The 13,571-nt window shown below is 30.0% G+C and overlaps 1 protein-coding gene across 1 annotated transcript in view; it reads left to right on the top strand.

Annotated features, from left to right (window-relative positions):
- The window catches only part of LOC106669782 (zinc finger protein jing homolog), a 223,493-nt gene extending 213,877 nt beyond the window's left edge, over nucleotides 1–9,616 (top strand). The window contains exons 2-7 of the mRNA XM_014399482.2: nucleotides 594–1,206; nucleotides 5,079–5,258; nucleotides 5,333–5,471; nucleotides 5,539–5,669; nucleotides 5,745–5,812; nucleotides 8,433–9,616. Coding sequence (XP_014254968.1) covers nucleotides 594–1,206; nucleotides 5,079–5,258; nucleotides 5,333–5,471; nucleotides 5,539–5,669; nucleotides 5,745–5,812; nucleotides 8,433–8,601 — 1,300 coding nt within the window. The 3' untranslated portion in view covers nucleotides 8,602–9,616. The remainder of the gene's footprint in view (nucleotides 1–593; nucleotides 1,207–5,078; nucleotides 5,259–5,332; nucleotides 5,472–5,538; nucleotides 5,670–5,744; nucleotides 5,813–8,432) is intronic.
- The last annotated feature ends 3,955 nt before the right edge of the window (nucleotides 9,617–13,571 follow it).

Here is a 13,571-nt window from a genome sequence, read left to right as displayed (position 1 = left end):
AAATCCCATGGCCCTGAAGATGATCTCAATAAAGATCGAAACGTTGGCTCGATAAAGAAAATGTTTTTCTAAACCTATGTCACACCAAACCGCATCTCACGGTTTCCAAATAATACTGACTACAATGTTTGCTTACTGAGCATGACCCAGGCGGTTGCATTTAATGCTGATGTTCCAGTTACTACTACTTTTGTGAACTATTGATTTTTCATGATTTATCAAAAAGGAATAAAATTGTATGTTTCTTCTTCTGAATTAATTGTATTCAGTACTTTAACCTTTGCCACCATATTAACATTAACCACACTAACAACTATTCTAAAATAACATTTTGCCATAGAGGAAGAAATAAATTTGTGTTTAAAACTTAGACAGATAATTTCCGATGAGTTTGTACAAATTGTGAATTATGCTTCCAAAGTCAAGTTATATATAGCAGTTCAGTTAATTAACAGTGGGATGGTTTTAGAGCAACTTTCTGTTCTATACACATGATTAGATAAGTCTTTATAATAAGAAAGCACAATCAAAATGCCATGATAATATCCTGGAAATAAAGTTGATAATAATTTTTGTCATTTGTTTGGTTTCAGTGGAGTGGCAGTTCACTGTGGAGATTGCGGTTCGAGCAACAGCGATATAACAGAGCCGTGCTCTCCGCTGTCGACGACCTCACTTGAAGAGATGCCACCTACTCAGACACAGCCGACTTGGCCCTGGTCTGACGGAGACCCTCCTTCAAAGAGGCCGAAGCAGGGAAAGATAACTGAATATTTCAAGTCGAAGACAAAGAAGCTGTTTCAAGGACAGAAGCAAGCTTATGGTGATAAGGAGATGAGCCTGATAGAATCAAGTGTGACTGAGTTTCTCCCGGCGTCGCCCTCGGAGGGCCCCGACTTCCTCGAGACGCCCCCATCTTCCAGGGAAGAGGATGAGGACGAGCCTAGTCCGACCTCGCTTGAGACCTCGTCTTCTTCCTCGTCATCGGATACCTCTATGAAAAAAGAAGATGACTCCTCTCAGACTGACACCGTCTCCGACCTATTCCACAGGAGCACGGACAGCAAAGAGAAAAAGGAGGAGAGAACCATAAGGTTCCCTCTTAAGAACGGATGGCGAGGACATTACGTCTCCGACGTAATCTGCAGGTGGACGGATTGCGATGCCAAATTCAATACAACATCCGCCCTTTTAGAACACCTACAGGTAAACATAATTTATTGTTGCCAGTGTTAAGTTTGGTTTTACGCATGCCCTTCTATTGAATTGATGTTAGAATCCGACAAAATCAGTTAAAAAACAGCCAAAATGATGCAAATGCTGATTTATTATGAAAACATCGGTTCAGTTTTCATAAACTATTATAAGTTACTCTGATTCAGAAAAATAATATTGATAACAATTTAAAAAAAAAAAAAAAAAAAAAAAAAAAAACCTGTCCGACAGAAAAACTCCAATGAAATAATGGATTTTATGGGGCAAATTTTTTAAATGTATTATTGAGAGTAACTTGGCAGAAGTTAGGAGCATTAACTGAATGAGCACAATTATGAAATAAATGAATCATCAGTTCAAAAACCAAATATGACAACAAAAAAAAAAATCAGTCATGATGTTTATCTGAAAAAAATATCATTCATACATTATATTAAGTGACTAAGCTAAATTACCTCATTTATTGGCATGGGAAGGTGTTTAATGGATTATTATACAATAATCCAAAAAGTTATAATATTTAATAACTATGATAAGACGAGGATAAAACTTGCAACATCACAACTTGGCAAACCAAGATGGGAGAATAGTTGAGAGTTTTTCGATAAATGATACCATGATAAATATTACAATGACAACAATATATCAATGAGGATATATGTAGCTGATGGGAGTGGCATGCTGGCAAGGAATTCAGCTATGATCGGCAAGAGAACCTGCTCGAATGAGAAGAGCGACAATTGTCAAACCTGGATAAGAGGGCTAGGACAGAATTTTTTTTTCCTGATTTCTAACATAGGATTTATTTCCTATTGGAAGGAGGGTTATTGTGTTACCTTCGTATCCTAGCTTTGTTCTGTATCAATTCAGCGTTGTTCCCAACAAATCTGTTGCAATACAAGAGGGTACACAACTCAGACTGAGAGATGGTTGTTTTCTTGCCATTGTATTTTTGTTGCTGGATCGAAAGTGTTGTCCTCCTCATTGATACACTACATAGATATGATAAAAAGATAATTCACAAATAATCCACCTCATTGCCAGTGGAAACCTGGCATTTGTTTCTACAACTCAATGCTTAAAGGGTGAACAGTCAGTCAATTATAAAAAACCGCTTTTCTATCATGGGGGGGGGGCACTGTAGGAAATATAAAATTCAAATTTGAGAAATTAGTAAGAACAACAATTCATAAATAAATAATTAAGGTTGTACAAATATAAACAAAAGCTGAAAAAGTGAAATTAAAAGAGAACAGTGTTTTTTACTAATTACAAAAAATAAAGTTGAAACAATGTGAAATCTACAGATTAATCATGAAAACCTGGAAAATTATCCATGATAAGCAAGTATTTATAAAGTTAATAATTAATTAAATTATTAAATTTTATTTATATAAATTAGAAAAGAAATCTAGTCATAGTTCAATAAATATTAGCAGAAACATGCAAAAAAATATAATCAAAGATATATTATTTATGCATGTTGAACGAGTGGTTAATAGAATCAATCCTTCCCGATTCACGTAATAAATAAATAATATAAGGAAATTTGATGATTTTTTTGTCAGCAATGTATGATGAATTAGTTTTGAACAGCGACTGTTCTGCCACTTGTTGCCACGATTTTTCTCTTTTTCTTCTCTCCATTATGCCTCTGTTATTTTTAAAGATAAATTCAAACTGGTCAAATTTCTGTCACAAACTTAACACCATACATAGATAAACGGAAAGCCAATAATGAATAAAGCCCAATTTTTACTGAAATTTACAAATAACTATCAACAAGGGAATAAACACAACAAGCAATCTTGACTCACACCAAAGAGCAGGAAAGGCAAAAATTGGACATATTTCACCAACATACATGACATACATGACAATAAATCCAACAATCAGAGCTGACCACATACTTGAGATGCTGCAATGCATATATAAGATATGTAAGAAGCTAGATTACTTCATCATATTTTGTTTGCAAGAAAATCATAATAAAATAAACGGTTACATGTTTAATGATTAGGATCATCAGTATCGTTGAATTGTAAAATATATAAAAAATCATTATTATTATAATTAAAAAAAAAAGAAAGAAAATACCAGATTAAGCCAGGCAGGCTTGCAATTAGACAAGAGATTAAGCCCTACAAGTAAGAACGGTGACAATACCCTGCAAGACGTTCTTCGGCGGCAATTCTTCGTCGGAAGAATACTGTCACGAGCACCCAATGCTCTACTGGAAGTACAGTACCAGCTTCTAATACCAAAAATACCATCCTGGTAAAAGTGAAGATTTGAAAAACAGTTTATATTATAAGGAGGATTCTGTTTAGCGTTGTCTAATTTTATTCTCTGTTTCTGTTTAATCTGGTGTTTTTACCCTTTAAGCAATGAGCAATTGAAGCAATAAAAACTAGTATGTAAGTTAATAATGGAAATTAAAAAAAAAAAAACAACCATAAATACGAGACATTAAATATACTACTGACATAAAAATTATTTTTCATAAATTATGACAATGATTTACTTAAAATAAAAACAAACAGTCCTTATGAGATTTAACTAGTTCTTGGTAGATGCATAAAATCAAAGTATTATTAAATTCTGTGATTTGAGAAATACATGTCTGTAAAATCAAGAAGCGATAATATAATTATTTGGTCAAAATAAATAAACTAATGACCATTTTGATGGGAATAAGAAAAAAACAACCACACGTACAGTGAAAAATCTTATTACATAATTCAACATTAAAATGAATGAAATAAACTTAAATTGAAGATTGGTCCAGAAAAAATAAACTGCTAATTTCCTTGATAATATTGAGACGAAGATAATTTTTCTAGATTTTGAACATAAGATATTCCTGCTTATCTTAATCATTGATTAAGGGTAGGGAATTTTTCAGAAACATTTCACATAGTTTTAAGTTTGAAAGGGCGATGACAACCATATGGTTTCATTTTTTTTTACTCCATCAGGAATTACCGTAATTTATAAGCATTATCATTGGATTATTTTGGGGTCAATTTCTAATTAGTAGCTCAGCAAAATATGAAGAAACTCAAGGTGACGTTATTTTATTAAATCACGATATGATTTATAAAACTTTAGAGTAATTGGAACAGTTTGATCATTGAAGAAGTAATCTTGTCACTCTATTTATTAAAGTACGGGATTGTTTAAGATTAATTTCAAAACGGTTATGGTTTTTATGTATTTATTTAGGACGTTAACTTTAGGACAGACATGACAAATAATATTATTGAAAATTTTAAATAATTAAAATAAAAAACAGATTGGCTAGAAGGTAAGTACATTTTTACTAAATACAAAGGGGATGGTTAAGAAAAAAATAAAACGGTAAAAATTTAAAAAAAGATATGCTTTTTTCCGGTTTGTAAATTTTTTAACACATCTATATTTGTGAGGAATGCGAAAATTGTAAATAAATGGCATCATGATGTATTGTTTAGGTAAATTCAAAAAGCTTGTAGTTACAGCAGATTTTCTTTGTTTATTTACATTTTAACCCTAAACAAAGAAAATCTGCTGGAATTAAAAGCTTTTCGAATTTACGTAAACAATATATAATGAGGTTCCATAGCAAAGAAGGCATCATGATAATTAATGAGTTTAATTATCCATATTAAATCAAATTTCAATTGGGGAAATGCTACTTTAATAGGAAATATATAAAAAATATCTTTAAAAAAATTATTGGCAGATAAATATTTATCTACATGTCTGTCTGAAAAAAATTATTGTTATTGTTGTTATTCGTGAAGTGAATCTGAAAGAGATAATTGTTTGAATTATCTTGACTTTTTTTAAAAGCACTTCTCCTAATAAATTAACTTTTTTAGATTACGCATGTAAATTCGCAAACGCTCGGGGAGTACTTTGTTTGCCAGTGGATAGATTGCAAGGTATTCGAGAGGAAGAGTTGCTCCAGGACCTGGCTCGAGAGGCATGTCCTTTCGCATGGAGGGAACAAACCTTACAGATGCATCGTTGACGGCTGCGGACAGAGGTTTAGTAGTCAGGTAAGCAACAAGAAATTAGAATAGTACAATTTTTTTTTTAATGCAACAGGTTTTAATATTATCTATCTTTACAGACCCTTCTACAGAGGCATGTGAACAACCACTTCACCGAGAGGGATCAGAAAACGGAGTCCAAGAAAGGTTGCGAGCTCACCAACAAGCTGATAAGGAGAAACGGCAAGAAGCTGAGATACCGCCGGCAGCCCTTCTCTGGTGAGCCCCATTTATTAACAAAACGTACTTACATTAGAAACATGATTTAATCTTGTAAATTTAACAGCGAGGATCTACGACTACTTCGACGCCGGAATTATGATAGGATTGCAGCACAACTTAATCGAAATGACTGAGAAGAGGACCCAGGGTCAATTTGACACATGTCCCGGTGACTCGATAATTCTCCAAAGCAAGGTTTGTTTACAATATTTTTTTTTTTTTTTGCGATTAAGTTATGCAAAATATTTTTATAAAAAATTCTTTGTTTAGGTCATGGGTAAAAGGACTGATCTCAACGGAGAAGCCCAGGTGTTACTTAGGTGGTTTCCAAATAACATGTAAGTAATTCTTAATTTTTAATTTGATAAATAAGTAAAATAATACACTAATTACCAGGTAATGAGGTAAACCAAAAACGTTTGTGCAAATTGAGTTTAATAATTGTCCCAATTAAAATTAATATAGAAATATTTTATTCAGGAAAATAATCGCTTTGGATCTATAAACTTCTCCTGCGTTACTAGCCCAGTTGTGCCCTTCTTATAGAAGTTTAGGTCCTGAGACATAAAAGATAAATTCAGCTCATTTTCCATTCTAATTTAGTTAATTCTAATTTTCTAGGGGTAAATGAAACTTGTTGCTCCCTGAGATTTATTTTATTCAGTAGTATTTATTCTATTTACAAACCGTCCTGTACTTAACACTTCTTACAATTAACACTTTCAACGCGTAGGCCGATCGGCCATAAACTATACCTGCGTCCCGATCCATTTCGACTTGGCCTGACCTAGCTCCATGTGGCGTCTGTTGGTACGGCTGTCTTGAAAATGTTTCAATAACATTAAATAAATTTTTGTAGAGTGGCAAACGCTTGCTTCTGTGTAGAAAAATAATATCCTATGTACAAATTCTATACAATAAGGTAAAAGGTATGTGTAATGTGTACTTGCTTAAATTAGAATTTGAAATTGTGATAATTTTTCTATTTAGTCCTTAAATAATATAATTTAGTTATATTTATACTATAAATATATTATATAGGCAATTAAAAATAATATAAACAACTTAACAAATTAAGTTAATGATTATGCATAGGACCATTCTAAGAATACTTCTATTATAAAACAACTAGTAAAACAAATAACACGCATTAAACAAAAAAACCAACAAATTAATAAAAACAATATAATAAAACAAATAACATATTAAAATATATGTTATAAAACAAACAATTTAATGAAACTAGATTACAATTGTTTTATTTATTAATTATTATTTGTATATTAATATGTTATTTTTATTAATTATTAATAAAAACAGTTACCTTATACAAAATTTATTTAATATAAAATAATAAAAATAAAAGTATAAAACTAATGTAATAAATATATTATATATGCGTACAGAACTACCTACATATGATTTAACAAAAATATCAAAATTAGGGATTTCAAAAAATATTACTTATTTTTCAACATAAAACTTTATGAACAGAAGAAAAATAAAATTATAAATTTTTATAGTTACTAAGTGTTGGAAGTTTTAGACTTACAAGCATCACCTTGCTCGCCATTTTCATCTTCGTCTAACGTCTACTAACGAGTTCAAAATTATTGTCAGAATCGACAGATTTTAACATAGCATGAATTTCTTGATCAGTTTTCAAATCTTATACAATTTTAAACATTTTTTGCTCCGTGAAGTTTCTTAAAAAAAAAAAGCAAAGGACATCAAGAAGAAACAAGAATTGATCAAACCTACTTTCTAATAAAATTAGATAAAACATTTAAAAAATGTAACAGTTCCACTTGATTTCCATGTGCCATTTGTCTAATTTTGTTAAATGAAAAACAATTGAGCTTATTTGAAGAATATAATGTCTTTAATTAGCAAATGTCTTAAAAAACGATTAGTCCTCATTTTTTTTTCTTTATCAAGAAAAAACAAACAGTAATGATCTCTAGAGTTATTGTCCATTTTTAACATTGTATTTTTAAAAGCAGAGGACATCAAGAAGAATCAAGAATTGATCAAACCTACTTTCTAATAAAATTAGATAAAACATTTAAAACAGTAGTTTCTTCTTTCTAAAAAAGTAAAGGACATCAAGAAGAAACAAGAATTGATAAAATTTAGTTTCTAATAAAATTAGATAAAACATTTAAAACAGTTTGAAAGTTTAAAACCACAACCTACAATACCTACCAGAATAAATCAATTTATTTAAAAAAGTATTTACCATGCTGTTATTTTTTTCAAATATTTTTTGTGTTTCATACTACATAATTATAAAGGTGTGATTTGTTGCAAATGAAAATTATGGCAACAATTGTTTATGCCCAAGTAAACTTTAAAAACGCACAACATAACTTTGGATTAAATACATAATAGAAATAGCAAAAATATGATTTTTAAATTATTTACTATGTACTAAGTTTTAAAGTTAATTGGGGTTTATTTAAGTTAGTATAATGAAGAAAGCTGTATTACGAGAAAATTTAGGTTTATTTTGTATAAACTTACCTTAAACTATATATAATAGCTACTTATAATTAATAGGTCTTGACAAAGGGGAGGATATAATGTTCGCAAAAAAATTTAACATTCAGGTTCGCTATCAACTCTAACTGAAACAGGCCAGGCATAATGGCCACCAGTACGACTCTCCACATAGTACGATTCATAACATAGTCTGTTCGTACTGACTCCTGTATGTCCTTCCCTCTTGTTTCCGTTCTCCCAATCTTGATTTGCTGATACATCACCGAGACTCCCCTTTGCCAACACCATTACTTATCCTATGTACAAAATTCAATTTATTCTCATGCCGGCATGCCCGTGCTTTAAACTGTTACTTTAATTTAAAGAATGATTAAATTCGCTTAAACAATAATCCCTGTAAGACTTTAACGATGTTTCTTAAACTTGTCAATTCATAGATTTTTTTTTTTTTTTCAGACTGGGCGATGAATGGGTGAGTGTGGAACGAGTTGAAATGACAAGGACTGTTCAAATCCCATCACTGCCTGTTCAGAGTAAAGACTGCCTAAACTCATATCTTCATAATCACCAGAGGCTGCGCCCCATTCGGACGGGGCGTAAGCAGACCACTGCCAACGCTACATGATATAAGTATCAAGTCTCGTCATATAGTACTAAGTACACATCTTTCCCGACATTCAGTTTTGTGTTCGGAAGCTGAGAGAAGCCTCAAAGTCGTCATCGTGATCTTCGCCATTGTTTTTCAAAATATTACAAGAAGAAAAAATTAAATGCTTTTATGATTCTGTAAAGTCGTTTTTCATTAAGAGTGGCCTTTTTTCTTAAAAAAACAACAAACAAAATGAATAAATTCAGCAAATCATGGCTTAAATTCAGTACAAAGTATACTAATTAATTAATAATGAGCATTTTATTAAGCACGTTATAGTGAGTTTTTTTAAACTTTAGGTTTATTTTTTATTTTATTTTTATTATCATTATTATTTTTAAATATAATATCTATAGGAACTTTATATTGAGAACGTGAACAAATAAGTGCTGCTAAACGGCATTTTAACTGTTAAAACTCATTGTAACGAATGCTGAGAAAATGCTTTCTTTAGAAGACTGACTAGTTTTAAGATAAAACGGTAAAGCCTGTTCACCACTTACTTCCCATGTATTTGCTGAATTTCTTTTCTAGAAAGTTCTCAATATCCATATATTCGCCCCTCTTAATGAAATATGCATTTTCAAAAGACATTCTGAAATTCTACCAAAATGATAATAATAAAAACAAAAGCGTTCAATTTTTATCTTGACATCAAGTACAAAATTTTTATACTGAATATGTAACTTTTTGGATCTGCAAGCGGAGGTTTTTCTTTTTTTTAGGCTAGAAGACTTAAAAACTAGTGGCGTGGAAGAGATAAGAGAAAAATGAATTTATCGTTATTTAGTTTTCTCATGTTTTATAATTGTTAAATCTTGTTTTCCCTTTTTTTAATATTGTAAATGTTTAAAAAAAACGAAATGAAATTAGTAGGTCCTATAGAGTTAGTTGTCTTTAAGTTCCTGAAACAAAAATCGTCTTTTTCGTGTGAATATTGAAAATAAATAGTAAAAAAGATATTGAAAAAAAGCAAAAAAAAAAGTTTACTTGAAAAATACAATATAGTAAATACATTTTTAACTTTTTTAAAACTATCAATTTTGTGTGTAAATAAGATAAAAAAAAAACAATATAAATATGACACATGAATTTATTCTTAATTTTTTATATTAAGGAATTGTAAAGTAGTTAATGATTTTTTTGTACATAACACTGCCACTTTTAGACATCTTTCCAAGAATTTTGAACTATCAGGATTTATCTCTTCTTTTGTTCACTTTGACCTTTAAAAAAAATTGTAGTGGTGAAGATGCCCAACCACGAAACACGACAAAATTTGTGATTCAAAAGTTCTTATTTTTGTTCTTTTTTAAATTGTGTGAAAAATAAAGCTCTTAGGGCCTATCGACCAATAAATGATCTCAGAAAATGCAAGAAATAAAGATTGAATAGCAAATCGAGGCTGGGTCCAGCAGTAAAATTCACAAAGCTTGCGAACTAGAGAGAAAAAAAAACATAATTCTATTCATTTACGCAGCATAAATAAAAAATTGACTGAATTTTCAACTCGGCTTTTGGATTTTATTGTCATACGGCAGCCAAGGAAATGACATTCCAAGTGTTAAACGAGAATTTCCCAAATTACCAAATGTGCCAACCGAGATAGAAGAGCCCTTGAACTGTGAGCATTAGTATTCAAATTTGGCAAAGACTGATTTCACATGTTTTATTTCATTAGAAACACCGTAACATACTCGTTTTTAAATGACATTTTGTACACGTTTAAATTTTTTTCTCAGAACAGTTATATTAAAAAAATAATTTTTAAGTAATTTTTTTTAGATATCTTATCTCTCATTAAATGTTTAGTTCGTTTTTAAGTGATTTAATTTGGCTTTGACAACCAGCTACATTGTATATTACACTGCCCGTGTTTTTTCAAAAAAAATAAATAAATAAAAGAAAGAGGTGAAGAGAAGATGAAGTCGCTGTAGAGCGCTTCTAGAGAAAGTGTAGAAATGAAGGTTTTTTTTCTAGATGATTATTGGCGTGGAATTTTTATATTTTAAAACTTTTTTTTAATGAAAAAAGAAAGGAAACAACCAAGAAAAAACCAGAGTTCTCTAGAAAAAATTTTGTACATAAAGCATATTATTATTAAAAATAACGGTTAGCATATGATTGTAAATAGCCAGGAATAGGAAAGGTTTTATGATTAGATGTCTTAGAAAGCTTTGAAGAGTTTGTGTCCACTTGTTTTCGATTGGGGAATCACTTTTCAATCTGAGGGATAAAAAGAACGACCTAGGACCATTGAAATGTAGGACACACTTAATTAGATTGTTTATTTATAATATAAATGTTCTTGTATGAAGGTTTAGATATTAGGTACTTTCGCATCTCTCAGAAATATTTTTTTCGAGCAAGAGGTGGGCGTGCGATAGTATCAGTGAGGATGGCCTTGGAAGTTGTTAACAGTCTTCTGCCTGTCTGTACTTCTATTTTTGTGTAAAGAAAAATATAAAAATTCCCAACTTAAAATTACACTTTAAGGCAAAAAATAAGTCATAAATGTTTGTTTTATGTTCTTTTATAATAAAAAGACAATCCTTTTAATGAACTGCATATTTTAAAAATGTAACAATTCCACTTGATTTCCATGTGCCATTTGTCTGACTTTTTTTAAATGAAAAACAATTTAGCTTATTTGAAGAATATAATGTTTTTAATTAGCAAATGTCTTAAAAAACGAATTAGTCCTTAATTTTTTTTCTTTATCAAGAAAAAAACACAATCTAATGATCTCTAGAATTATTGTCCATTTTTAACATTGTATTTTTAAATTGCTTCCATATTTATTTGCGTTTTGTTTTTGTCATTGTACGAAGAGTCTGTAATTATACTCTTTTTTCATTTTTTACCCTTTGAGTTTTTGTATTTTTTGAGTATTTTTAGGAAGATTGTTCTAGATTTTGTACAATATAAAATAAAAACACAAAATGTGACTTTGTGAATTGAACTTTTTTTAAAAATAACAATTGAACACTGCCAATTATGTATTTGTTGTGTTAGTTGCTCATTAAAATCTTTTTACAAATAAACACAAAATAAAATTTCCCCTTATTAATTTATAATAATTTGTAAAGAAGGTGAGTAGCCGAAACAGCCGCTCAATCTAGCGTATCGTCCCGTGTTTTGATTAACTTCGTAAAACACGAGTTTACTTATAGTTATAAACAATATATAAAAAAACAAACAAAACCAAGTGTTCAGAAAAAATAATGTTATGTTAATGTTAAGCGTTTGAGGAAATCTCCAGTAAATTGTGTAAAATTCTAAAGAAAAAGATGTGATCTTCAAATGCCAATTATAAATGGGCTGTTTGTCGCGAGCGGAAGCTGTCGAGCAATCTCTTTTGGCCATGGAGCTCTCTCTTTTGGGATGCATTCAGATTGTGATATAAAATGGATTTTTTGACACACTAAAGCAAAGAATTCGTGTTAAGCAACTTGGCAATTTCAATTGACTTCTTGAGCTCGTGACAGACAAATAGGCAAACACATTTTGCCTTTGTTCATTTTTGCAAACAAGTAAAGACACTTCATGGCCAAATGTTTTCATTTTCGCCAAATTAAGTGCCCATACTGCTTGTCGACAGATGGCCCAGTTATTTAGAAATTCTGTCCTTTTTTTTTAAATAAGTTTTTTTTTTTGGAAGATGACTGTAATAATTTCTTAATAATTTTATTGTACTAGTGTATATGACATCAATCTGTGAAAAATAGAGAAAAAAATCAACACCATATCACATTTCTTTGTCTACGCTCTAGTAAAAAAAAATATATATATTGGTGTAAAAACAAAGAAATTGTGCTGAGAGTACTTTTTATAATGAACAATAAAATGTTTGCAAAAAGAATTTTTTTTAGATAATCTAACTTCTGTAAAATTTAAGACAAAAAAACCATAATTGCCTTCAATCACTCAAATCGTTGTGAAGAGTCCTAAATGTTTCTATTATTTGTAAAAAAAGGACTGTTTATAGATGTTTAGTTTTTCTTTCTTATTGTGACTGAATGAGTTTTTATAGACTTACTAGAGTTAGTAATTTTGTCGATTTTTTTTAATATTTCACCAATGGATAACAATAAAATGTGTAAAAAATAAGAAAGAGGAAGTAATCAGTCACAAAAGTTTTTAAATTTTAGGCAGACAGTTCAAAAATAAAATTGTGAAAGACGTGGTTCCCTTGTTCACTTGGAATCCTATCTTTTCTAAGGCCTTACCTTATTTTCAACAGCTTGGACATTTCAAGCTTGAAGTTTGTAAACAGATTTTAAATTAAAAAGAAAAAATATTGAAAAAACCCAAAAAAACAAACAAATACCTATTTATTAATAAAGATATTTTTAGTGTATAAGACTTAAAAGTATTGATGTATCAAAACTGATTTAAAAAAATATAGTAACAATATAAGTTGGACCTTGTTTTTTAGAGAAAAAAAAACTACCCTCTATTTTACTATAATGACAATATAAGACTTTTAACAAGATGTCTTTGTTTTTAATTGTGTATGATTCAATATATGTAAACATATGCAACTTAAAAAAAAGGCTTTTGTTATGCGATCACAGTGATAGAACAAATTTGACCAAGCTGTGATGTGATTGTCATAAGACAAATATCGACGGTGAAGAATTATTTATGTAAATGTGTCTTGAATCTTTTATACTCTTCATTTCAATTTGTATATTGCGATATTGAAATGAATAAATTTTGATAATGATTTTGAGACAGCACGTTTATTTAATTTGTATTCATCCAGAACACCAAAGTGTAAAAAAAAGTAAAGAAAATGATCAAAACGATCAAATATTTATCTCACTCCAGTAAAATTTATATGCAGATTAAATAAATACGGCTTCTCAATTAATTGTACACAATTTTTCATTTTGAAAAAAATTGTGTATAATTAATTGAGTATTATATAATTAAGCATAAAC

The sequence above is a fragment of the Cimex lectularius genome, unplaced genomic scaffold (assembly GCF_000648675.2).
Source record: "Cimex lectularius strain Harlan isolate CLEC.00 unplaced genomic scaffold, Clec_2.1 scaffold156, whole genome shotgun sequence".
Taxonomy (NCBI): domain Eukaryota; kingdom Metazoa; phylum Arthropoda; class Insecta; order Hemiptera; family Cimicidae; genus Cimex; species Cimex lectularius.
This window is presented reverse-complemented; position numbering and strand designations above follow the sequence as displayed.